Genomic DNA, 27,574 nt, shown 5'->3' on the forward strand with positions numbered 1-27,574 from the left:
ACATTAACAAGGTACAATGAAATTAAAATTAAATCTCAGTGCTACATTAGAATACTTGTAGTTTTCTAAATATTTAAATCATTAAGATAAGACACTTCAAGTCCAATAGGAGTGGTACATACGTTGAGGATTACAGTTATATTTCCTACTTCCTTTTTAAAAGTTCTCCAAGAGGAAATTAAAATTCTTGAATCTGCACACGGAAACATGGGTTCCCTCCGCTTCTCAACCAGATGTCTCCAAACCACACTCAGATAGACACAGTTTATTTTTGCTATGGCTGTGCCCCAAAACAGACTGATCAAAACTATGTCGTCATCTATTTCAAGTCACCATGACAGAAAAAAATTACTCTGGCCACTTTCAGAGCATGTTCATGGAAAGAATACTATTAAGGCACATGCCTGCAAGGAAGTATAGCCTGTGAGTCTGATTTAGGGAGTCTCCAGTTGCTATTAATCCTGTGGTCTTTACTTGGAAAAAAATTGCCAAAGTTTTCTGTATTTTATGCTCTGCTTTACCTTTTTGCACTTAAAAGCAGAGGTATTTTATAAGACATGCTCTACTTCCATCACACAGCAGTTTGGAGCATATATTGGAGAGTATCTGTTTATAATACACCTGGATTGTTTAAGCTTCGACATATTTATTCATTAAGGAATTGACCACAATGTCGTCTCAAAATAATCAGGATTCACAAAAAATTATTCATGAAATTATAACAGGAAACTATAATTACATTTAAATTTATATGCATGCGTAAATATATTTTAGATTTCAACATAATTACATTTTAACTATTTTTATAATTAAACCTTGCAATATGAAATTTCAAATTCACAAAATTTGGGGTTGATCCATTAGGTTACTATAAGTACAGGCTCAACCCTAGCATCTTACTAGATAGCCCTGTTTGCAATTAAAAGGAATTTTAAGTGTATGGCACAGAATCAATCACTGTTTCACATTTCCCGACTACTAGAATGTGCTGCAGTCTACCAAACACAGCTCTCTGCTTAGATCTGCCCGGGACCATTTATCAGGACGACAGTTGCACCTGCATGGCATGTGGGAATGCTTTATAGTACTTACGGTTCCGCTTCAATACTCTGGTCAGGAGCCACATAATTGGCAGGGATATAGCCTTGCAGCTTCTGCCCAGGCCTGATAAGCCCATTGTCCACAAGCAGTTTTGCGAACCACCAGCCCTCTTGAGACGCATCCACCACTTCAAGCTTATCTCCGGCCTGGAAGCTTAGATCATCCTCAGTACGTGCTTGGTAATCAAACAAGGCCACAAATTTGCAGTTCTGCACTGGTGGAGGAGGCAGCGCTCTCTTTCTCTTTGGGTCAGGTTCAGTGGGTGACCCTGTAGAGCAGGTGTCATCTGGCAAGCCTCCTTGTACCACAGCTGGGTTGCAGATAGTTTGGCCAGGCTTCCCCCCTTGTCCAGAATCACTGTCTTGAAAAAGCCAAGGAATGTAAGGTTCCAGGCAAGCACAATGCTTCTGGCAGCAGTTCCCCATGCTGCTCCCTCTTTTGTTGTGGCTTGTTGACTTCTCCTTTTTACTTATCCCAAGGCAGTCAGGAATACTTTAAAAACTTTGTTATCCTGAAGTGTCATTTCCCAACACCTTTTTTGTTTTGTTTACAGTACAAAAGGCAATAAATCTTACTGTATCCTGGAAGTCTTTTCTTTTCGGACTCTCTCCCAGCCTTCACCTATTTTTCCTCCCTGCCGTCCAGCTTCACACCGGGGAGTGAAATCTGAGCACCAAAGTGCACTTGTTCGTATCAAGAAAATCTTTCACTTCCTCTTCTGATCAGGCAGAAAGACTTGTTGCGTTTGGTGGGACAAACACCTAGAAGCAGAGCAGATGAAGAGAAGCACTACAGAAGTCATCCAGCAGAATTTCCCTACTTTTGCTCTTCCTCATTCTTTTGATTTGCATCAAGTGTACTCCTATAGCATTGTAACTCTGCACAATTCATAGCTCCTGGTAATGAATAACCAACTTGACTGACCATTTGCTTTAATGAGTTGAGATGTGTAATAAGCCGACTGTTTTTCTATCTACTTCCTGGTTTGTCTTTTCAACCTTTTCTCTACCAAGTCAAACACAGACTCTCTCTCACACACACACTCACACTCACACACAATAGGAACCTCCCCTTATGCCTGATGAATCTTCCAGAAAATCATTTTATTGCACAAAAAATGTGCATTTATTACACAGTAGTTACATATCATCCAAAAATCTTTCCCAAATAGTCACTAAGAATATAAGAATAGTTTCTATATTCTTAGTAATAATTTGGGAAAGATTTTTGACCACTGTGTAACTATATTAACATTGTCCAAGTGATAAACTGCAATATTTTGTCACTTAGAAAAAATGTAAATTTTACCCCTCTCCCATCTGAGCTAATGAACCCCCTGAATAATGTGTGGATTATGGTTGCATTTATCATGAATGCTTGGCAGCTAGTCACTCACACAACTAATGCCTATTGACACATCTGCCCCTGCTGTGTTTGTTTCATCTGAGATCTTTAGGCCACAGTCTTATACACGCCTGGGAGTAGGTCACAATGAACTCTATACTTCTGAGTAAAAATGCATAGGATTAGGCTGTTCAAAATGGTTTTAAATTTTACTTTTTGACTTTTTACAGGCTGGATGCTTTCACCTGCAAATTCCAAGTTGCTCATAATATAATATTTAAAAAAACAACAACACAGACCTGTTAGATGCGATAGCAGCAGAACCATGTATTTAAACAGAACCATGTATTTAAACAGCAATTCTTCCCAGTCACAAACAGGAGTGGGGTTCCATTTTTAACATAAAACATGCATTATGTTTTGGAGTAGAGAACAATTCTGTCCAGTTCCCCTCTCCCCGTGCTCCACACATCCCTGCAGCCACTTTCTCAATAACTCTCTCCTAGCTGGTATCAGAATTTGCTAAGAAGAGAGTCACTTAGGGCAGGGGAGTCAAACAGAAGGCCCACGAAACTTTTTATCTGGTCCACCTCATAATTGGGCTCTGCCAGTGCCACCATCAACTGCTCCCAGCTGCTAAGCTGCAAAATGATGCCCCCACAGAAGCAGCATTGCCAAAAAGGAGGTGCTAGGTGAACCCAATTGTCATGCAGGCTGCCCTCAGCCATGCTGCTTCTGTCACTGCTGAAAGAGCAGCCTGCTTGATAATTGAGATCTCCCAGAGCCATTCTTTGAGAGCTGCTTCTCCTGAGGTGAAGCCATTCTCCTCTCTTGAAGCCATTCTCCTCAGAGCTGCTTCTCATGAGGTGCTGGGAGGGAAAGACAGAAGCTACCTCAGAAGGCGAGGAATGGTACAAGGGGGAAGTGGTAGACCAAGAGGGGTGAGATAGGGAGAAAGGAGGAGCTGCTGATCCAGATTGCAAATTTTCTCTTCTGTCATTTGCACCTGATGAGCTGCTCCATGAGAACAAAGTGCTTGTTTCTAGCCATCACCTGCTTAATGATATCACTTCCTGCTTAATGACATCACTTTCAGCCCTCAGCAGGTACCATCAATGCTATTAGCCTGCTGCATGAGACAAGTTTGACGCCCCTCACTGAGAGGGACAGATTCCTGCCGGTGCAGGAGAATTCTGCACACATTACCTCTATGCCCTTCTTTCTATGCGATTGAGACAGATCTCTATTTCAGTACTGTACATGAATCTGTTGCTGTCCCATCTAGTTTTATTCAAACCCCTTTCCTTCCGCAAAATATATATATTTTTATTTATAAATTGTGATCTCCCTCTCTCCAGTGTCACTCTGCATATGAAGGGGGAAAAGAGGCAGAAGCAAGTCCCTCTCAAAATATAGCACTCTCTTCCCCACCAATGACAAAGTTACTTTTTCCATCCACTTCATTTTACTACGATTGGATCCAGTCTACTCCTGAAAAAAAATAAAGATCTAGAATTTGGAAGGGAGGCCAAGAATTCTGAAAAATCTGTGGGTGACGTATTGCAACAGCCTTACTGCCCTTCTGCAGACGTGACTTCTTGATAACACCATTCAGATAAGGAAAAGGATACCACTTACAATTATATGCTCATGAATTTGGGCTGTTTTCATTTTCCTCTCCTCTCTCTTCAAGAATCAGCAGTATATTAGCCAAAATGTTTCTAGATGTTGCACCGGTGCCTCTCATAAAGCAACTCCACCTGGAGTTTTGTTGACTTGGACTAGTGAAACAGAATCAAGTAGCAACCCTAAAGGGAAGTGGGAAGCTGTTCTCCCAGTCTGTCTGCATTTCAGACATAGCCAATCATTACAGCAGAGGTTTGTGCCCAGTAGTGATTTCCTTTTCACAGAGGTGGATTCGTGAGTTGGCATCACACTCCACCCCTGTTCAGAAAAGGTGGAACCATTGCCAAAACAACAGAAAATCTGTTGAGATGGCCAAGTAAGTATTGTGGCTGGTTCAGCTCCTGTATGCCAACAATTCTGCAACACTGTGATGATGAGGGTGAGGATTATAATTACGCTTGTCAATTGTATAATTTTTAAAGTAATTCATATCAATTTTTTGTTTATTTTTTTAAAAATACTGTATATCCCATCTTTCCCTTGCTGAGACAAATGCCCAGTGTGGCTCAGAAAGTTCCATAAAAAGATAATAAAACTTATAATATATAAAACAATTAATAAAACAATTAATAAAGGCAATTGGGTATCAGCTATTTAGACCAAAATATAAGTTAAAAATAAATTAGCATAAATGAAAGAACAGCAGTAAAATGATAATCATATATAATTGCACAGGAGATAACAAACAACCCATCACCCAAACTTCTGACCGAACAAAAATGTTTTGAGCCCTCATCCCCTGACCTAAGATGGCAGGCCACAATGTATTGGCAAAAGTCGCCCCCCATACCAAGGTATTAGGGTAATTATTGGGATAATAATACTACCAGAATAGCATAATATGGTCCCAAACTATGAAGGGTTTTAAAGGTGAATACCAGCACCTTGAATTGGGCCCAGAATCAATCAAATAAAATTCTTACAACCACCCTATAAGGTAAGGGGCAACCCAAATCTATATGAACTCCCCTGCACCAATGCAGTGGTGCCAGTGTGGCTTCTGCTACATCCTGCGGGGAAATTTGCATGCTAAAGGTCTCTTTAAGGTAAGGGGACATTTGTCCCCTTGCCCCAGGGTAAGCTCCAGCCGGTGCAGTGAGTCAACATAGACCTTCGCCAGTTATGTAGCTGGTGCAAGTCTGCTTTGATCTGTGTCAGTGGATTAGGCTCAGGAAGAAGGATGGGATATGGCATGCACCAGTGCTACTGATTCTACCCCCTCCCAGGCCCTATCCACCCCTGCCCCATTCCACCCCTCCCTACCATCTGCCAACCTTCCCCTGCACCAGACTAACCTGCTCCAGAAGGCATTGCTCCAGGTCTGCTGGTGCCAATGGGAAGGCTCTGGTCTTCCTCCTGATACTGGTACATCATCAAAGAGCCTATATAGCACTTTTCCAGCAGCACTCAGGCCTGGTGAGCTGGCAAAGTGTGTGTTCCACAGGCACGCCAGTTAGATAGGACTGGGCCCTAAGTATTAATATCACTATATTCCAGTTGGGAAACTGAGACAGAGAGGAACAACTTGGCTGTTTCATATTCAGTCTCTTAGGGCCCAGTCCTATCCAGATTTCCAGTACTGATGCAGCTGTGCCAATGAGGCATGCATTGCATCCTGTGGTAGGGAGGAGTCACGAAGGCCTCCTCAAGGTAAGGGAACATTTTTTTCTTTTCCCTAAGGCAACATTTTCCAAGTTCCCTTACTCAAAGCATAGGAATACAAAATCGCCACTAATACTTTTCTGGAACAGTGGTTCCCAAACATTAGGAGCCCGTGGACCAGATACAGAAATTGGAATTGTTGTGGACCAGATGTAATCTCCCACCCCATGCACACAAAAAATGACGTAAATTTGGAAAAATCAGAGATTTATTAGACATTTATTCTTTAGAGAAAATTTGCGGGTTGCTGCTTTAGTAGCTGGCTGCAGGCAGTCTGTTCACTGCCCATTCTGATGGTCTGTGTGGGAGCACTCACTTGGCAAGAAGCTGGAAGTCCTGGCTGGGATTGTGGGTGGTCAGTTATCTGCCTTCTCTGGTGGTCCATGGGAGAGCACTTGCTCAACGAAGCACTGGAAGTGATAGAAAGTGACTTTTTCTGAGACCTCACAGAGCACTTCTCAGGGTCTCGCAGAACACCTCTGGTCCATGGAAAACAGGTTGGGAACCACAGCTCCTAGAAGAAGAGAAGAAGCAGTTTTCTTCTAAAGGTTGCAGGGGATTAGAGAGAAACAGCAGTCATTTAATCTCTATTTACATGACCAAAACTCCTTCACGACAGGAGCAAAGGGTTTTCTGTCATGTTAATGTGGAAATATATTTGCACTTGAAACTATTGCAGTGAAAAGTGCTAGTGTTGATATATTCACTGTGTTGATATATTCACAGTAATCAATGCAATGACCCAACTTGTGTTACCTTGAATGTTCCCCATTCTGGGTTAAAGAAAATCTGTATAATGTTTTCTGCCTTTCTCCTCGGCCTCTCTGAACTCATCTCCAGAATCCCTTTTAGCAATATGAACAAATACAATAAACCCTTCTGGCACTTAGACTGCAAATATATATATATATATTTTTAAGATCAACAGCAGCGCTTGCTAACAATGCATTTTGAAAAAAAAAAATGGATTAATCTTGATCTAGGATACTGTTCCATTGCTAATGTAGTGGTAATTTCTCACCTATGGAGCAAAGCCAGTTTACATTGTTTCAGTTATCTAATGCATTTGATGTCTAAAAGAAAAAAAAAGGAGACATTTAAACTCCACATCTTTTCTGACCCTTGCTGTTCATCATTTCATTCATACCCACATATGAAACATCACAAAAATAGGTCTGGTGAAGTACAAGTAAAGGCCAATAAGGTCTAACCTTGTCAACAATTCCATCAAAATAGGACTTGCTGCCACTTACTTGTTACTCTAGCATTGTGGCTTCTAGACATTCAATATGCTGATGCAATAAAATATAGAATGTTTCTACAAGATTCTGTATACTATACTCCTGGAGTAACTTTTTTTCCTAACTTGGGGGAAGGAATGGTTCTGAAACTTTATGTCCATCATTCCATATCTGTTCAAGTTTCCCTGAATATAATGACAAGCCTCATCTCTTCTCAGGCTGATTGGAACAAAAGGGAATGGGAAGGTCTTAAATGAGACCTCAAAAATAAAATACTGACAGCCGAATCCTAACAAGTGCTGGTGCAGTGAGACCTCATGGCCTGTGCTGTATCCAGTGTTCGTCAGGAGCAGAGGTCATCTTGGGGTAAGGGGAGATTTCTGCCAGCTATTTAGCCATCAACATAAGTAACCACTCTCATTCCCAGTAACCTTCCTCTTCAACCCTCTGCCCCCCACGCCATCTTGGGCAAGCAGAAGCGTCCAATCCTATACAATTTTCCAGCACTGGTGCAGCTGTGCCAATAGGGCATGCACTGCATCCTGCAATGGAGAAGCAGTTGCTGAGGCCTCCTCAAGTTATGGGAACATTTGTTCCCTTCCCTCAGGGGGGATTGCAGCTGCACTGGTGCTAGAAAGTTGGATAGGATTGGGCCCGAAGTCAGCAGCCAGCAGCATGAGTGTTAAATGATTTTTCCCCTAGCATTTCTCAAAGCGTGGTTCTCGGAGCCCTGGGACTCCTTGAAACCCTCTCAGGGGTCCATGAGCACCACCATCCGTTCTGTGCCACTCCACGAGTATGCCAAGTCTCCCTGAGACTATGTGCCCACACCAGTAGGGCTCTCCAAGACTCCATTTAAGAGTGTAAAGGGCTACAGAGACTGAAAAGTTTGAGAACCACTGCCATAACCCATGCTAATCCCATAGTGCCCTATGGGAAAAGGAGTCTCAACACATTTTTTATATATGCACGATATTCCAGGACCATAACCTCTGGGTAAACTGAGAGCTACCTGTATAAGTATGAACTACATACACAGGTCAAACTTGGTTCAAAATGTTTCTATGCTTGAATGACATTTTGAACTTGTTCTGAAGTGAACCAGATTCACCTCAAGCATAAGAGTTGCATGAATGGGCTACTGCTCTTTAAAGCGTTGGGCATGATCGTGCAGAGACTTATGAAATGGTTCAATTGTTCCATTTCCACTTGAGCAGTGCCTGCTGCTATTGGCATTTTATATAAACTGCAGTTTCTGGGAACTACAGCATTTTAAAGTGGCTTTTAATGCCCAGCTTATATTCTAGAGGTGTACGTCCTTAACAAATAACATTTTCTGTTACTAGCATTTTCTCTGATAAAAACCTGCTGTTACCTCTAATTCCATTAAATCCTATTCCATTTAACTTAATATCAGCTTAGCTCTTGTTTACTTTTACAAAATAATTGTAATGATTAAACACAGCTGTAAAACATGCTTTTCTTGGCTAAGCAAGAGACAATAATTCTGTAAACAAATTAGGAGTTAGTTTAACATAGGAAAAACCTTGACTGCAGTATTATTTTATGTTTTCTCTTTACTATTATATTATTTTCTTTTTACTCAGTTAATTAAATCACAGCTATAATATAGCTGGGATGGTTGTGTTTCAGAAATACAGAACACCTAGTATTTACATATTAATAGGCACCATACCTCACAATGCTGTTTTGGAAAGCAACAATGAAATGGCTTTCCAGGCTGTATATTGGAAAATACCATTACTTTCTGAAATATCCTTGTGCAAGTAGGTAAAGTACCCATTAATACCAGGAGGTGTACTTATACAAGATGTTATTCTGAACACCAAAGCACATTTACAAAATGAATTATGACCTGCACTACAAATCACTTAAGCCAGTGTACATGTGCATTTAAATGAAATCAATGGGCTTACATTTGTCTAAATCAGAGAATCCCATCTTAAACCAGTTGTCCTTTTGTGCATTCTTTGGAAAACAAGGCTTAATTTGCAGTGGAATGTGTACAAAAATTGAGTCTGGAAAGAGTATTTTGTTTTCTACTTAACAGGACCATGTTAAAAACTGAATGGCTATTTTCTTCAGAGAATAACCTCCGCTGTTACGTTGCACGGTTATGCCGCATCCTATACGGGGAATTTCGTCTGCTGAAGGTATCCTTCTGGTAAGGAGGTTGCCCCCGGGTAAGCCCCAGCAGCCACAATGGGTCAACTTGATATTGCTGGCAAAAGTCCAAGTTGATCTGTGTCAGCAGATCTGGACTGGGAAGGGGGATAGGATATGACACAGGCTGGGGCTGCTGCGTAACTGTAAAATAGCACTGGGGAAGGAAGGGATGCTTCACTGCTGCCACTGCTCCGCCAGAATCACCTGGTTCATGGATCCTGGTTTGCCGGACAGTGGTGAAAAGTTCTGGCAGGAACTATTACCCCATTGTCTCAGGATTGGCCAGTCACAGGTGTGGACCCTTGCATGGGCCCCAACTACATGACCTACCGGGCCCCAGAAAGTGGACCCATCTCTCCCAGAATTCAAAATCCCAAGAAGCGTTACCAAATCAGATCAATGGTAAATGACAGGAGCGTTGATAGATACTGTAAGTCTGTGAAGAACCAAGAGGGTTCAATACTGTATTTGTGTACTAAAACACTGAATGACTTGCCATCAGAGGAAAGAGGCCCCTGGTTTTGATCTCATTCATTTCCTAATACCTTACTAAAACCTCTCTCTCTCTCTCTCTCTCTCTCTCTCTCTCTCTCTCTAAGAAATCTTGAACTTAGTCACACCAGGGTGGGGGACATTTGTGTTAGCTTTACAAACCTGATAAGCTGCAGACTGGAGACTCTATTCTACATCAGAAGAGTAAAGATATGTTGCCGCTAAAAATGTTTAAATACAAATAACAGCTGCAGAGCTGAACTCTTCCTAAAATCTAGGAGGCCTGTGGGTTACAGCATTGGTTCCCAAAGGAAAATCTCTGTTAACAGTTGTCCTGTTTTTAAACCGTTGCACCAGCTGGGCAAGCATGTGCAGCGATTTGTGAGAACTGACAGGCCAGAAGTCATTATGCCACATCCTAAGCGTTTACCTGCTGGAACAGTCAATCTCGTGATTGGTTCTGTTAGCTTTTAGTTTTTTACATGCTAGAAGGGGAAATTATTTTATTACACTGGCCTGCATTTTTACTGCAGGAATTTCCTGGAACATTTGTTTGATTGATTAACCACCCATGTTATCCAGATTATTTTAGTAGGTAAAAGGCAGCAGGGACAGCACAGAAATGCTGATTGTGCAAATCCTTGCATGGATTTCTCATGTGAGGCCTAAAGTTAATCACTGTGATTTTTTTCAAGTTGCCACAGCTTGAAAGAGAGCATAATTGTGCAAATGTTGCTGGACAAATCATGGGACCTGCAGAGAAGTGTGGGTACATACAGTGTCACTTTGCAATTCCTTCCAAGCAATTGTGAAAGTCATAAGAACATACGAACAGCCCCACTGGATCAGGCCAAAGGCCCATAAGTCTAAGGGCCTAATCCTAAAGATTGCAAACATACTGTAAGGCATGTTTGTAGGCCCTAGTGCCGGTGGAGCACCAGTGCTAGCTCACCGCTGGCCGGTGCTCTGCCGCTTGGTGGTCGAACTGGGCAGTGGGGAGGTAGGTGGGGGTGGGGGGAGGCAGCATTCCAGGGAGAGGGAGCAGGCTGAGAGGGAGGCAGGACCAGTGGAACCATCCGCCTGAAATGGAGGCTCTAAATTCTCCGCTGACCCTTGGGCTGCTGTAGAATCAAGTAGCCCCATTGTGGGGCTGCTCACCTTACCCAGGGGAAGGGGACAAAAGTCCCCTTCTCTCAAGGAGGAGGCAGTGGTTGCCTGGGGTGCACTGGATGCAGTGGCGGCCATTTTCGGCGCTGCTGCAGCTCCATGTGCCAGGTAGCTCAGGATTGGGCTGCAAGACTTCAGTTTTATTCGCACTTACCTGGGAGTATACCCTACTGATTATAACCTGACTTACTTCTGAGCAGACATGCATAAGATTGAGCTCTAAATGGGCCTAAGCAGCACAACATCAATAGTAAATAGTGTTGCTGTTGACCCAAGGGATTCCCTTTGACTTTGCTTACTGGACAGGCTTGAAACGTCTGCAGTAACTCATCAAGCAAGCAGCCATTGTGAACATAAATACGGAACTAAACTTCATGTTAACTGTGACTATGTCTATTTAAGAAGCACTATTTCTTGGGAGCAGTTTTCAGAATACAGACAGCATGGAGCATTTCCTCCTGAATGTTAGACACTGAGCGGTACCACATAACAACTATATGATACTCACTTACCCAAAACTTATCATAGATGGTGCCTCCAAGCATGTGAAAAACAGGTTTTTTGTGTAACCTCTGACCATGTAAGCATGAACACACACCCACAATCATTTGGAAGCTGGAAGGTAGGGGAGTACTGATGTGGTAGGAGACAGATAGGTGCAGTGCCTAACTGGCACCCAGTTCCAGGCCATCCCATTCAGCAACTGGGGTTAAAATGATACGGTGGTTCTTGCTGCCACCATCCAAGGCCAGGGAAAAATGGACAGAAGAAGCTGGACAGTGTTATTGGATTTTCTACCTGATACACAAAGAAAACAACAAAAAATTGCTTTGGACAAGCATGTATAAGTGCTTATAAATTACACAGAATCAAGAAGTAGGATTCAATCACAACTCGTCCTGGATTAAACATAACAAAGAAATAGAGAGTAAGCACATGTAACACATAACAACGTTTAATTACAAATTAGACTGATTCTCAATTCTTTATTTTATATGTCAGGTTAACCCAGAATACCTTACCAGACCACTTATTGGGGCAGGAGGTCTGGTATACAGGGTAGAGCCTCCGTTAGCCTGAAGATAACATCAGAAGGTCGCCAGTTCGAGGACACCGGCAGCTCCCTGAACGGCTGAGAATGGCGAGACCTTGAAGCAGCTGACAAGCTGAGCTGAGTGATTCCACCTGCTCTTGGTGTGAGCAAGAAGCGTCTAGGCTGCCCTGCATGTGAGAGATGGAGCTGCTTGTCAGCCTGCGTGGGAGAACTGGAGGCCAGAAGTGAAACCAAACCAGGAAGATCCATTCTGAAATGTTGGTTCTTGAAAGAGAGAACCTCTATGATTGTAAAAATCCCCTTGAGGGATTTAGAAATGCCTGCCTATGTAAACCGCCTTGAATAAAGTCAGAGGAGTAATCCGATGACCAGAAAGGCGGTATATAAATACCTAGTTATTAATTATTAATTATTATTGAGTGCCTGATGATGGACTGCAAAATCTTTTATGTTCACAATTCAATAAAATGAGATGTAGTATAAAACTTGTCTGAGTTGGACTGAGTCTTGTAAAGCACGTAGCCAAAGTGAAAATTTTTCACTTTAGGCTTTTGGCCTAAATCTTTTAGTACTGCGCTCTGTATAGGTTATGCTGTTGACTCCCAATGTTTAGCAATTATGAATCACACTTCTCAGAGAAAAGCTGATTAGTTCCTTGTGCAGGAAAGAATTATATGACTATGTAAATAAAGTTAACAAAGCCATGGCTGAGTCCAATAGTAACTGAAAGTCACCAGTAGTGGTGAATAGACAATACTGAAAATAGTTCTGACCCAAATTCAGAAATAATATCACACTCCCATCATATGTGGCAATATGTCCCTTGAGTTGCACAGCACCTCCAGTATTCTGTGTTTGGGACTGGTTTCACGCCAAACAATTTTACCAGTATCCTATACCACTTATAATTAATTTTCTGGATGGATTCTTTGAGAGATGTCAAAATGGTCTTAAATGGCTTGGTAGTCCATTGCTGTATTTCCACAGGCAGGTTTTGTTCCCATGCTGAGTGAATGCCATCATGTTACCCAGATAATCCATTACCACCAAATTATAGGTCTGTGTACTGCGCCTTCAATAGTTTACCAGTATTTAACAAGATGTTTTCAGATTTGGTTAGTAACCTCTGAGTACAAGAATTCTCTTTAATCTGTGTGACAGTCAATCTTTGGCTCCTAATACATAGGTTTCCGAGTCTATATATCCTGCACTACTTCCATGCAAAGAATCTTTAATATTTATCCTGATCTTAGAAAATGGGAATATCTTGCAATGGGGCTGAAGTTTTTGATGCCAACTTTTGATGCCAACAGTTTGCGCCCATTTTCCCAGACCAATAAGGCAGTTCTCAGAAAAGGATTCTGGCTTCTGTCTGAGTTTCATTGCAGTGCTGTCAACAAGAAAGGATTGCATGTCTCAAATAGCCCATCAATGACGAGGGTTTATCTGTATGGCGTAACATTACATTCACATGTTTCTTGATTTGAAAGGCTTTGAAGTATCATCGTAGCCAGGGAAAACCTAGCCCTCCCACATGTGTGGGATAATAAGGAGTGCTTTTAAGAAATCTGGGGTGCTTTTATTGGACAAATAAAAGCCAAGAAGCTCTTGACATCTTTGTAAGACAGAACTTGACAATAAAATTGAACTCGGCTGAAAGACAAATGATAGTTCAGGCAATGCTGTCATTTTTGTTGTGAAAATATGTTCTGTTAATGAAAGGTTGAATTTTGCCCATTTTTTTAAAATCTTGTTTTTATGTCTTTTGTTTTATGTCTTTTATCATTTATTGTTTTCAATTTGGATAGTTTAGCTGGGGCAAGGACTTCTAAGTAACTTATATGGTCCTCTTTAATACATTTAAAAATATAGGATTGTAGCCTAAAATACAATGCATTTGCCATTTTTGGACCTGGGATACACTTCATCATTGACTTGGTATAGTTAATATGAAATCCTGCTACTTCACAATAGTCGGCCTGATTGTTTTGTAAAATTATTTCAGTGGGTCACTAAGAAAAACATTTGTTAGCATATAAACGAATTCCATGATGTTCTCCTGATAGTTAACCCTTTAATTTCAGTTGACTCCCAGACTTCCATGGCTATTGTGAAAAACATGGATCATAAGACGTTTTGTCCTGCCCCAAAATCTATAGAGATGCTAACCAAAATGGAGGCAAATTCCTCTACTATGTTTTTTTTTTTGTTTGTTGCTCATTTTTAATGCTATAATTCAATTCCTTTGGGTTTTCATTTTTAGGGTTGAAGCTAGCAATTTAGAACACCATGGATGCAATCCTAACCCCTTATGTCACTGCTTTCCAGCACTGCACAGCCAATGGGGCATGTGCTGCATCCTGCAGTTGGGTGTCACTCATGGAGGCCTCCTGTTTGTTGTTTGTTTGTTGAATGTTTGTTCCCTTACCTCAGAGCTGCATTGCCCTTATGGCAGTGCTGCCATAAAGGGGTTAGGATTATGGAAAGCACTTATGGTTAGTGCTTATGGAAAGCACTGCCATAAGGGGTTAGGATTGCACCGCATATTGGTGTTCTAAAGAGATAAAACACTAACACTTAGGCCCAAATCCTAACCAACTTTCCAGCACTGACATAGCTGTGCCAATGGGTCAAGCACTGCATCCTGCTGAGGGGTGACAATCATGGAGGCCTCCTCAAGGTAAGGGAATGTTTGTTCCCTTACCTTGGAGCTGCATTGCCCTCACCCTGGTGCTGGAAAGTTGGTTAGGATTGCGCCCTTACTGTATATCGTGTTTGTGGTATTTCAGATTAATGTATACCATAGCTTTTGAAAGGTTGTCTAATGTGTTTAATTCAGCTTGTTTATCACAAAGCTTTCGATATTCATGGATCCATTTTCTAAATTTCAGTTGCTCTAGATTTTTTCTCTTTTTAAAAAGGCTAGTTTGTTTGGCTCATGCTCAATAGGGCTTCCTCTCAGGAGTGTATAGGATTGTAGCCTAAAAATACCTTTCCTTTTCTGAAGTATTCTGAAGTTAGTAATAGAGCTAACTATTACTGCAAATGAAATACTCAAGTACAGCTAGGACAGTAGATGATCAGAGTTTATCACTGCTGACAGCTCAATCCTAAGGGGCAGGGCTGCATGGCCTGTGCTATATCCAGCACTAGTTGGGAGCTGGCTGGAGGTCTCCCCGAGATAAGGGGTTATTTGCCTCTTACCCCGACTAGCGCCCATGTCCTATGGGACTACTCAGATTTCTGCCAGCTGTTTAGCTGGCAGAAGTCTGAGCAGCCTGCCTAGAAAGGCTGCCTCCCTAGAAAGAGGGATATGGCAGAGGAAGTAGTATACTTCAGTAAGACTTCAGGTTTGTTGCAATGCTGAATTTTAATGTTCCTTACAAACATCTTTGCAAAGTCAGATCTTTTTACAGGTGGGTAACCCATAAGTACATGGAAATTCATAGAAATGCCTTTTTAGTATCTGCACAGTAAACAAAAAGAAATTCATAGAATCCCAGTACACGGAGGGATTAGTATTTTCTCATAACCTCGTACTGTGCTTTACGATTTCATTTCTGGACTTGCTTACAAACCCCAATGGAACTTAGAAATATGAAGGTTCAGGATAACAATGTTATAACTTTATTGATTGACCTGTCTCACATTCTTCTGAAATTTGCAGAAAGACTACACAGGCGACGTTAACATGAAATGAATGAACCCAGATGCTGTTCTCTCATAGACTTATAAAACTGCTTTTACAACTCAGCCAGGGACTACTATGAGCAGCAACTGTTGCCGCATTCACTGACACATTTTCCATGGAATCCTACCCAAAGAAATTATAAGGAAGGAAAAACATGGATTTACTTGCTGTTTTGAAAAAAGTGTATCTTAAATCCGACATGTTCCTGTGAACAAATATTTAACTAAGATTCTTCAACAAAATCAACTTAGAAATTTACCTCAAAATCTGTTTATAAGAATAATCCATTAATAGAGATGAATGCATTCAACAAAAAAATGGTTTAGCACCAAATATACTTTCTGATGAGAGTATTTGTATTATACATGTATTTATAAAACATATATGTCACATTCCATGTTACTCTTAAAAGAGTAATGTAAAAAGTTGCCCAAAGAGTGTCTAGAATTCAATGGGACTTACAGCCCAATTCCAGGATTCCTGGCACCCAGAGGAAGAGCACCATCCAAATGTATCCCACGGATGCAGACACGTGGAGAAGCTGCCAGAGGTCCCCTTCCCACAAGAAAAACGGACAGCCTCAGGTCTCACAATGGGGTTTCTCACATCTGCTGCAGCTATTTTGCTGGTGCAGACTTAAGAACCTCCCTCCCAGGTTAGTTCCTCCCCCCAGGCTGCCTTCTCCCCATCCTCCCCCACCCTGGAATGCCTCCTGCTGCCCCCAAAATCTGCAATATTGACCAAACTACACAGATCAGTGATCCAATTCATAGGAACAGAAGAAACTGGCTTCTACTGAGCCTTAGGCTGAAATCCTATTCTCACTTGCCTGGGAATAAATACCACTGAATTCAATGATACTTTCTTCTGGGTAGAAATGCATAAGATTGTGGTGTAAGTGTGTCAACTCTGACTGGTAGCAGCTCTCCAAAGTTTCAGATAGGAATTTTTTTATCTACACTGCCTAGATGGAACCTGAGACTTTCCGCATACAAAGCAGGTGCTCTTCCACTGAATTACAGCTCTTTCCTAAATTCAGTACACTCTGCAGAAGGCAACTTCTTCATGTGCAAGTCCAATTGACATTATGGTGATTCACTTAGTAAATGCAGCTATGATTGTATGTAAAGTTAATTTCTTCATCTCACTTCAACTTCAGCTAAATGGCATGGAAAAATTCTATAGGAGCTTTCCCCACTGTACACGTCTATGCTGGAAAATGCTAAACCCCGTTCTGTTCTGACTGGAGCTGTTAAAGACACAGGCACTCTACCAGAAAAAAAGTACAGTACAGTAGTTTCAATTCTAAATGAAACCAGACCCTGATTTTTATTTGTTTGCGTTTGTGAAAGTGGCCTTTTTGTAATTACAGATGCTATCTGCTTGTCCCCTTATCAGCCAAATCCTTCCCTGGAAATCACAAGTTAATTCTCAAGATCACAGAATACAGATAAGTTACACACTAATTAATTTAAGCCATTTTTTTCTCTGTGACCAATCTGTGTTATTAAAGAGTGACAAAAGATAAGACTTCCCACCCTTTTTCAATGTTTGCTTACAGGTAGCCAATGATCAGGACAGGTGTGGTAGTTTCTGAATCAGCAAAGGTGTGGTAAAGGACCAATCAAAACCCTGGAGGCTGGAAGACAGTATCTGTTTCGAAAAGCAAAAGCATTTAGAGAAGAAAAAAATGAGGGCATGACAGATGTTTACAAACTATTAATGGCATGAAGAATGTAGATAGAATTTTTTTCCTTGATGTCTTGCAGTACCGGAACTTAAGGCCACCTACTGAAACTGATTGGTAATAGTTCAGAACAGCCAAAGGTTAGAAAAACACAATGCATTACTGAATTATAGAATTTGTAAAGCAACTGAGAACCCAATCCTATGCATGTCTACTCATAGGTAAGTTCCATCATAGTCAATGGGGTTACTCCCAGGAAGGTGTGGATAGGATTGGTGCCTCAAACCTGTTGCTGGGGTTCAAGCAGAGCCCCAGCAGTTCAAGCAGTAGAGAGGGCTGCTGTTTCCACACCTGATTTGTAGGCTTCCCAGATGCATCTAACACAGGATGCTGATCTGATCAATCAGGACTTACACAGCAAGTGTAATTAACCAGAAGGGGAAGGTGCACCCTGTTTTCTTCAGCTTTCATGCTTAGGAGGAAAATGCACTCTGCACATGGTACATGCAGGGCTGAGGTTGGGTATTCAGAGCAGGTTCTGGGCCAGGGCCTGGGTTCCAAGGAAGCGCAGCCCTTTATGGGAATTCCTACCAATTACTCTAAGAAGGGTAATTGTTCGGGATAGTGCCTGCTGCAGGGTCTGCAGGCGGCTCACAGCCCAAGCCTATGCCTGTCTACTCAGAAGTAAGTCCCTCTGTGGTCTATGGGGCTTGCTTCCAGGAAACTGTGGGCAGGACTGCAGCCTTAGTGAAAGGATCTGGAGCAGGGGAAGGCGGGCTGAAGTGCAGGATGACTGAGCCGCGGGGCACCGGCAGCTGGCAGCCTGCAGAGTGTGGGTAGGAGCAGCCACCGCAGGAAGCTGCAGCAGTCCCGTCCCACGCACAGCCAGCCAGGCAGCCGCTCCTCTGCTGGAAGAGCGGAGGGCGCACAGCCCCCATGGCGCGCTCCTTCTCCCTGGCCGACTGCGAGGTGATCGGCTTCGACCTGGACCACACGCTGTGCCGCTACAACCTGGTGGAGACCGCCCGGGTGAGTGGCCGGCCCAGAGCTGGGCGGCGGGAGGGCCCGTTCTCTGCGGTGCGGCTGCTGCTGCAGTCCTGCCTGCAGCCTTCCCAAGGGCTGGGCAGGCTGCAGGGCGGCTCTTGCTCGGAGGGAAAGGCGCGTGCGAGTCCCTGCACTGGCTGAGCTGGCGCGCTCGCACTGCCGGCTCCGAAGGCGCTCTGACGTCTTTGTGCGGCTGAAACTCGCCCCGAGTGCGTAGGACGGGCGCGGGCTGGTGGCTTCGGGGAAGCGGAAGGAGGCGGCGTGTGCTGGCCGGCCGGCCGGCCTGCGCGGCCCTCGCTGCAGGCCCGAGGCAGGGCGTGGGAACCCCACTGACCCCTGCAAAGTTGGCACATCCCAATCCTATCCACGCTTTCCTGGGAGTAAGCCCCATTGACTACAATGAGACTCACCTCTGAGGGCATGCATAGGGTTGGGCTCTCTTTCACACACACACTATCTCTTTCCCTCCCCCCCCACACTCTTTCACACGCTCACCCACACTCTCTTACACACCCACTCTTTCACACATACTCTCACATTCTTGCACACTCTCTTACATATGTGCACACACATGCTCTTACACACACACTTTCATGCACACCGTTTCACTTGCACACGCACACACTATCTCCTTCCCTCCCCCCACACTCTCTCACACTCTCTTACACACCCACTCTTTCACACTTGCACACTCACACTCTTAAATGTGTGCGCACACACACGCTTTTACATACACTTTCATGCACACTTTCACTTGCACACACACACACACTATCTTTCCTTCCCCCACTCAGTTTCACACTCTTGCACACTCAGTCTCTTACACGTGTGCGCGCACACTTTCATGCACACTTTTTCACACACACACTCTCATTCATTCTTACTCTCACTCTCTTGCACTGTCTCTCACACACATGCACTTTCTCTCACACATACACTCACTCACTCAGGGCCCAGTCCTATCCAACTTTCCAGCACTGGTGCTGCCACAATGCAGCCCTGAGGTAAGGGAACAAAGGTTCCTAGACCTTAAGGAGGCCTCTGTGACTGCTTCCCCACTACAGTGCATACCCCATTGACACAGCTGTACTGGCACTGGAAAATTGAATAGGATTGGGCCCTCACTCTCACACACAGACCCTTGTCCCAGCAGGAATATTCTCATAAGGTGGCAGTCAGGTACAAACTACCAAGAAGTCTCTGACAACTGTAAGACTTTTTCTTCTGTGTTTTCAAGATGTAGGTATTTATTATTTAAGGCACACATATTGCTTCTATATACAGTACATACATCTCTCCCCCCTCAATGTGGCTTACAAGGCAGACCAAAAAGTTAAGCAACAAACTCGTTAAAATCAGAACACCTAAAAATTAACTGAACTAAATTGCACTTTTACAATACATGTGATTGGAAAAACTGGCTTGTGCAGGACAATCTTACATGTGATTATTTATGCCTAAAATTACATATTCCTTGCATTATGCTTAAGTGCCCTATGGGGTTCTGGTGATCAGTGTGTACTTGATTACCATCCTATTTTAGAAAACAGACTTTAAACTTTTTTTTTCAAACCAAGGCTAACTAAGGCTACAATCCTATCCACACTTTCCCAGAAGTAAGTCTCACTGAATGCAATGGGACTTTCTCCTGAGTAGACATGCATAGAATTGAATGGTACTGTGAAGTACACCAACTTGAAGGCTGGTAGAATTGTCTTCTTCCTTATGTGGTTTGTCCCTCTCCCTCTATTCTCTCTCTCACCTCAAGTTTCTATTGATAGGCTTGAGGCACTCCTTACTGGGAAGAGACAGATGGATATTCAAAAGGATAGCAGATGAAAGTTGTATCATGGGGAGGATGCTGGCTGCTTGTAGTTCAACAGACAATTATGTAAAGCAACTCTTATGTGATGAGATCTAGTATTTATATTATCAAAGTAAAAACCTAACTTTCCCCTGTCATGAAACATTTGAAGGACAGTCTTCTGCAGCCTTGGTTTCATACTGGTTGAACTGTCAAGCTTCCTACAGAGAGTCTTAGGGAAATGTTGTTAGAAAATGGTTTCTTTGTTAGATGCCCTTACCTACTTCCTGCCCTGAACTGAAGTTTCAGGATTCCTAAGGGAATTTAATCCCTATTTAATTTTATGTACTGCTAGTTCTCTTTCTCTTCATTTGCAGATTATATATGAAAGCTTTGCTCTGGTAATGCAAAAAGGTAGCTAGTTATATCCCACCTTTCTACAAAAAACAGATCTCAAAGGTAACTGCATGTTACATGCCATACCTACATTTTTTTTGTTGCATTTCTATCTCCCCCTTCTTCTGGTGGCTGGGGAGCATGCAACATCTTTGTGAGGTAGTTTAAACTGAGGATGATGACAGGCCCAGGGTCATCACTGAGTTTCAGAACTGGGGATTTGAACCTTGATTTCCCCACGTTTTGTCTACCTGCTGCACCACACTGGCTCTTTACTTCAGAAACATGAAGGTTTGGGGTACAGCTGTTGAGGGTAAGCGGTTTGGGTCAAATATTGGTACTCCACCATGGAGCTATCTAGTTGAACAAGGCCAGCCCAATAGCCTCCTGATGCCTGAGATGGCATGCCAAATACTGTGTCTTACATGATGATGTGCCAGCCTCTACTCCTTCCACCCCCTGGACTGGAAAAGGTAGAAGGGGGTGGAGTGGAAGAGGAAGTATGAAGGAGAGGAAAGCAGTAGCTTAAAGCATCCCTGATCCCCTCCTCCTTTTCCAGTCCAAGAAATGGCAGGAGAAAGAGGAACAGTGCAGACTAGTGGGAGGATGGAGGGGGCCTCAAATCTGCTGTGAGGTGACTGCCTCAGTCAACCTTATGGATGGCCTTTTCTGTACCTAAATGTGTGTAGTGGTCCTCTTAAAAGTTTATTGTGATCGAAACAGTTTTTGGAAGCAGAAATCCTTGAAGCATGGAACTGTGACATTTCTGAAAATTTCACCCTACTTTCTTAAAATGTCACCTTGTGGTAAAGTTGTCTGGCTGTCATCTAAAATGTTAACTTTGTGGTTTTTTTTTTAAACTACAGAACATTCTCCTGGTGCTAATGAGACTCTAAAGTGTGAAGTGAGAGAGTCCTGGTTCTTTCAGTATATTAAATTTTATGTAGTGTTAGTTCTTTTTCTCTCTTAATTTGCAGCTTATATATGAAAGCTTTGCGCAGTACATGGTAACGCAGAAGGGTTATGATAAAGAACTGCTGAATGTCTCCCCTGAAAGTTGGGATTTCTGGTAAGTGCTTTTTAAAAAAAAAAACAATCTAGATTTATTGCCAATTCACCTCTTGTATGTGGACTAAGATAGCGGTCTGTTTAACTGTTAGGCCCAATTCCTAACCCACTTTCTAGCACTGGCATAGCTGTGCCAATGGGATGTATGCTGCATCCTGCAGTTGGGGGGCACTCACAGAGGCCTCCTCAAAGTAAGGGAATGTTTGTTTCCTTACCTAGGAGCTGCACTGCCCTTACATTGATGCTGGAAGATGGGTTAGGATTGTGCCCTTAGAGAGACTGTTTAACTACACCATCCTAACTTTTCCGTGAGTGTCATGAATCTGTAGAGTTTAGGCCTAGTAACATGTAAAGCCTGAACCAAGCGAAAACAGTAACACAGAAGTGGCTTGCATTTCCTAGCTGCTAGGAATTTACAATTCAATGGAAGGTGATTATGTAGCACCTAGGCAGCCAGAAGGACTCCCATCAAGGATGGAATGCAGCTGTAGATCTCCAGGGGGGAGGGAAGAGCTGAGAGGACGAGCTTCCAGCCCACTTCAGGAGGACAGAGTCTTTTGGCTGTTGGTCTTTGTTCCTTGTCTCTAGGTGAGATAGGTGGTGGGTGCACATCCTGCCCCGCCAGAACCATGTGGCCCATAGGTAACTGACCTGAGGATCTACAAAAGAAGCTGATCCAGGTGAGGGTTAGAGAATAATAGAGTTAGCCAGTTAGCTTTGTTGTTTTATGCTGATATGTTTCCTAGAAGTTTTTATGCTGCCTTTTGTAACTTTTTGTAACCCTATGTACTTAATAAAGTAAAAATCTTTTTTAACATGTTGGTTCATTGTCTGCTGGGGCAAAAGGTTCAGAATCCTGCCTAGCCATTCAGCAAGCTACCAAAAATCCTCATTGTGGACTAGAAACTTGAGGACTGAGACTTTAAGTAAAGAAAGTGCTCAGTGCCTACAAGGGATATAGTTAAGCCTAGAGGGTCTCGGTTTCCCTGGACTGAGGCACTGGCTCTTACAGGGTGGTGGCAGTACTACCGAACAGGGATCTTTGAGGGCTCTAGGGTTCAGAACCAACAACTCTGAGCACCCAAAACCCTGGGAGTGAGACCAAGTATACGACAGTGAGCATGTGCAGCCGTCCCTGTGCAGGCTTTGATAGGCACATTTACAGTTACTTGTTAGCCAGCAGTGCCAGCCCAACAACCTGCACTGGCCTGTTAAGTGCTGCATCCACTGGTAAGGCAAAGGTAAGATTGTGCTGGGTGGCATGGGGGCTCGGAGAGACTGGTGGAAAGGGGTTTTGGAGGCAGGGGAGTGTGGAACAGAGCGAATCAAACCTGGGAAGGGGGCAGGATCAGCAGAGCAGACCTCTGCTGTATTCTAACTTCCTTCCTGGCCAGCCCAACATTACACTGGGCTTCCCGGATTTGTGCCAGCTAAATAACTGGCACAAATTCGAGAAGCTTCATAGGGATGGCTGGGGCTTTACCCGGGGTAAGGGGAAATATATTCCTTTACCCTAAGGAGACTTCCAGCCACCTGGAATAACCAGCAGTGAATACAGCACAGGTCATGTGGCCTAGCTGTGCCAGCGCATGTTATGATTGGGCTGCCTATCTCTCAACTTAGGTTTGAGCGATGTGTTGTGAGGTCCTCTGTGTGCACTCTCTGAAGCGTGTCTGTCAGAAGGATTTATTTCAAGTAACTATGGAATATGGTATTGTGATGCAAAGGGCTGTTGGCTTAAAACCAAAAGTTTTTCCTTCTCAATTGGAAATGTACTTTTTAAAAAGCTCTGTAGTTAATGCAGAAGGTTGTTTTTATTTTTAAAGAAAGCTTGACTAATGGTGGGGGCCGTTATGGAAGTACAGCTAACAATTTCACTGTTCATTCAGAAACCCCTATGCACTCAAAAATATTGATGCATGTTTGTTTTTATATTGAGAAAGTAAATTGCCAAGAAGTGACCAAATTTTTTCCCCTCAATCAATTTCTCCAGTACAGATGTACTAGTACATTAGTTATCTCTTTTTCCTATGTTGAAGACTTTAGAGCTGGAGCACCCCCACTGAATAGTTTCAGTGCTTCAGAGGGAATCATGGATGCTCACAATTTTGTAATTGACAAGCTTTAAGTGGGTGGCTGTCCTGCCTGTTTTCAGTTCACTTTCTGTTCCCAGGTACTCATTCTGACTTCCTTTATCTCAGGCATTCCAGTGTCAGTGATGTTGCTGAATCCCTTCATGCTGGTTGCCAGAAATTCTGGTTTCTTCTTCCAGTCACTGCACTGGGAGCTGTATATTTTCTCTATTATTGAGACTAGTGCACTTCCAAGTCTATCTCTTCTAAGAACACATAGGCAAGGAGTCTTGCCTAGCCAGGATTCCTAGCCAAGAGTCTTGCTATGTACCTCATCTCTCAGATGTGATGCTTGGGGTACATACATGACCCATCATGCAGACCTTGCTGAACTGCCAGATCTTAAGCAAATTCCCCCCTCCCATAGAGTCTTGAGAAGCTCTATTGTCATAAGTGTATGTATTTAAATTGCAGTCTGTCCCATATTTCATGTCATTTCATGTCATGTCCTATTTCATGTCATGTTATGGCCTGGTTCTCTTAACATCTTCATCAGTTCTTGGATGAAGGGATACAATGGGGCTTCATCAAATTTAAACTGGGAGGAGTAGCAAACACAATAGAAGACAGTAGAACTGAAGTAGAACTTCAGGAAGAACTAGAAAAAAATGGGCTGAAATGAATGTAAAGAAATGAAATGAAGATGAAATTCAACAGAGACAAATGCAAGGTTCTGCACTTAGACAAAAATAACAAAAAACGCAGGTATAGAATGGGAGGTGCCTGACTTGTCAGCACAATATGAGAGAGGGATCTTGGCGTTTCAGTAGATCACATGATGAACTTGAGTCAGCAGTGTGATGTGGCTGCAAACAAGGTACATGCAATTTTAGCCTGCATTAGTAGAACTGTAGCTTCCAAGTTGTGAGATGTTGTGGTTCTGCTTTACTCTTTATTGGTGAGACCTCACCTGGAGTACTATGTCTAGTTCTGGGCACCTCACTTTATGAAAGATATATCCAACCTGGAGCGAGTTCAGAGGAGAGCAGCGAGGATGATCAGAGGACTGGAGAACAAGCTCTATGAAGAAAGATTGAGAAGAGAAGAGAAGCCTGGAGAAGAGAAGGCTGAGAGGGGATATGATAGCACTCTTCAAATACCTGAAGGGCTGTCATATGGATGAAGGGACCAATTTGTTCTCAACTGCCTCTGAAAGAAGAACTAGATCCTATGGGTACGAACTGCAAGAGATTCTGATTTGACATCAGGAAAAATATTCGTGATGGTAAGGGCAGTTTGGCAGTGGAACAGACTACCAAGGGTGGATTCTCCCTCACTAATCTTCAGGCAGAGGCTTGACAAGCACCTGCAGGAGATGCTCTAGGAGGATTTCCTACTACAGGCAAGGGGTTGAACTAGATGGCCTTGTAGGCTGCTCTGACTCAATGATTCTATGATCTTGTGTATATATAATTGAATACAAGTTTTCACTGTGTACATTTTTTCTTCTTCTTCCATTGATGAAACCAAATGAACGCAGTTGTAAAGGCTTGGTGTTAGATATGGAAGATGGGAACTTCCTTAAACTTGCAGAAGATGGAACTGTTTTGAGGTAACGCTTAAAATTTCCTATAAAGATTGTATGCTTAAGTCTCAGTATTTTGCAGAGTTGGGGTAACTGTCAAATAACTTTGTCTTTTCAAAGCACTTTCTTATATTGTTCACTGGATCAGTACTTAAGAACATAAGAACAGCCCCACTGGATCAGGCCATAGGCCCATCTAGTCCAGCTTCCTGTATCTCACAGCGGCCCACCAAATGCCCCAGGGAGCACACCAGATAACAAGAGACCTCATCCTGGGGCCCTCCCTTGCATCTGGCATTCTGACATAACCCATTCCTAAAATCAGGAGGTTGCGCATACACATCATGGCTTGTACCCCATAATGGATTTTTCCTCCAGAAACTTGTCCAATCCCCTTTTAAAGGCGTCTAGGCTAGACGCCAGCACCGCATCCCATGGCAAGGAGTTCCACAGACCGACCACACGCTGAGTAAAGTAATATTTTCTTTTGTCTGTCCTAACCCGCCCAACACTCAATTTTAGTGGATGTCCCCTGGTTCTGGTATTATGTGAGAGTGTAAAGAGCATCTCCCTATCCACTCTGTCCATCCCCTGCATAATTTTGTATGTCTCAATCATGTCCCCCCTCAGGCGTCTCTTTTCTAGGCTGAAGAGGCCCAAACGCCATAGCCTTTCCTCATAAGGAAGGTGCCCCAGCCCCGTAATCATCTTAGTCGCTCTCTTTTGCACCTACTTCATAATTGTGCCCACATTACTGACTTGGGGATCTGATTGATCCCCATTCTGAACCAACTTCTCAGCACTGATGAAGCTACTATGGAGCCTCAAGGTAAGGGAACAAACATGCTCTTACCTTGAGGAAGCCTCCATGGCTGCACCCCCCCCCCCCACTGTCATAGCTGTATTGGTGCTGGAAAATTAGACTTGGGCTGTGAATTATAAAACATGTACAATAAAAATTATTTCTAAATTTAGATACTTTACATGACTCCTGCAATATACTTTTTCCCTTCTCTATTTCTTTCTTTATTAAGACAACTAAAATTAACAAACACAAAACCTTAAAAATACAATTACACAATTATACACCTTACAAATTACTACAAACAAATACTATATAATTTTAAGTCTATTTTTATTAAGTGCGGAGTTCTAAATCTAAATTGCTTTGTTCTTCTGCAAAATATTAATCAATAATCATTATACAGTCTCTTACTTATTTCTAAAATACTTTTAAGAAATTGTTCTAATTTTTTAATTCCTTTATCAATTATTTGTCAATTCTTTATCTTATTCTCAACAAAAGATTTTATCTCTGTATCAATATTCTACTTGTCAAATCCATAATCCATTAGACCAGTTTTCTCCTTTGTGTGCAGGAAGCCTATGAATAGTTTCCAATTGTCCATAAAAGTCTTTTCCTACTTCTCTTTAAGTAAAATTGTAATTTTATCCATTTCAGCTAAGTCAAATAACCATCATTCTTCAACTGAAGGTACTTTTGGAATCTTCCAGTATTTAATATACAATATCCTTGCCTCAGTTGTCATATACAAAAAATAAAATTTCATTGTCTTTCTGTATCTGGTCATCGAGTATTCCCAAAAGAAAAGCTTCTGGTTTCATTTGCAGATTTACATTGAAGATCAGCTGCATCTGCTGGTGAATCAGAGTCCAATATTTTTTTGCTTTGGTACATGTCCAGCACATACGATAAAATGAACCCTCTTGTTGCTTACACTTCTAGCAGTTATTAGGTACATTTTCATACATTTTTCCTACTTTAGCTGGTGTTATTTACCATCTGTGCATCTTTTTTACAAAAATTCTCTTTAAGATTTACATTTAATGTAAATTTCAGTCTTTTGGTCCTCAAATTTTCCCATTGCTCCATTAAAATCTCTTGACCAATGTTTCTAGCCCACTGTATCATAAATTCCTTAACCTGTTCTTCTCCTGTCTCATATTTTAACAATGACCTATACATTTTAGTAAGAGCTCATTCTTCTAAACAGAGTTGATTCTCTAATAGACATTTGATTTTCAAAGCCATGTACAGGCATGCGCCTCTTAACAACCGTTCGCTTAACGACAGGCCGCAAATATGACAGTGGTCTAAGCACAATAATGTTGCTCTTAATGAGGCAGTCAGGTCTCCCATAGCCTGCAGCAGAGTGTCTGTTTACACAACAGAGAGGCTCTTAATGCAAAGAAGATGCAATCTATCTCCAGTAGCCTTTGCAGCCAACTAGTGTCTGGCAGGGAGTGTCTGTTTTCACAACAAAGGCAATAG

The 27,574-nt window shown here is 42.5% G+C and overlaps 2 protein-coding genes across 6 annotated transcripts in view; one reads left to right on the top strand and one right to left on the bottom strand.

Annotated features, from left to right (window-relative positions):
• Positions 1–1,526, bottom strand: part of FRK (fyn related Src family tyrosine kinase) — a 48,097-nt gene extending 46,571 nt beyond the window's left edge. The window contains exons 1-2 of one of the 4 annotated variants that reach the window (XM_066610942.1): positions 1,460–1,526; positions 1,093–1,387 (exon numbers count right to left, since the gene is read on the bottom strand). In XM_066610942.1, coding sequence (XP_066467039.1) covers positions 1,093–1,387; positions 1,460–1,526 — 362 coding nt within the window. Of the gene's footprint in view, positions 1–1,092 lie in introns of all 4 variants that reach the window. The other 3 variants (XM_066610943.1, XM_066610941.1, XM_066610940.1) reach the window with 3 other exon arrangements.
• Positions 1,527–18,156: 16,630 nt separating this feature from the next.
• NT5DC1 (5'-nucleotidase domain containing 1) overlaps positions 18,157–27,574 on the top strand; it is a 132,676-nt gene continuing 123,258 nt past the window's right edge. Inside the window, exons 1-3 of one of the 2 annotated variants that reach the window (XM_066610949.1) lie at positions 18,157–18,341; positions 21,534–21,625; positions 25,237–25,308. In XM_066610949.1, coding sequence (XP_066467046.1) covers positions 18,249–18,341; positions 21,534–21,625; positions 25,237–25,308 — 257 coding nt within the window. In that variant the 5' untranslated portion in view covers positions 18,157–18,248. Of the gene's footprint in view, positions 18,342–19,530; positions 19,596–21,533; positions 21,626–25,236; positions 25,309–27,574 lie in introns of those variants that run through there. The other variant, XM_066610952.1, reaches the window with a different exon arrangement.

This window comes from Tiliqua scincoides, chromosome 1 (genome assembly GCF_035046505.1).
Source record: "Tiliqua scincoides isolate rTilSci1 chromosome 1, rTilSci1.hap2, whole genome shotgun sequence".
Taxonomy (NCBI): Eukaryota; Metazoa; Chordata; class Lepidosauria; order Squamata; family Scincidae; genus Tiliqua; species Tiliqua scincoides.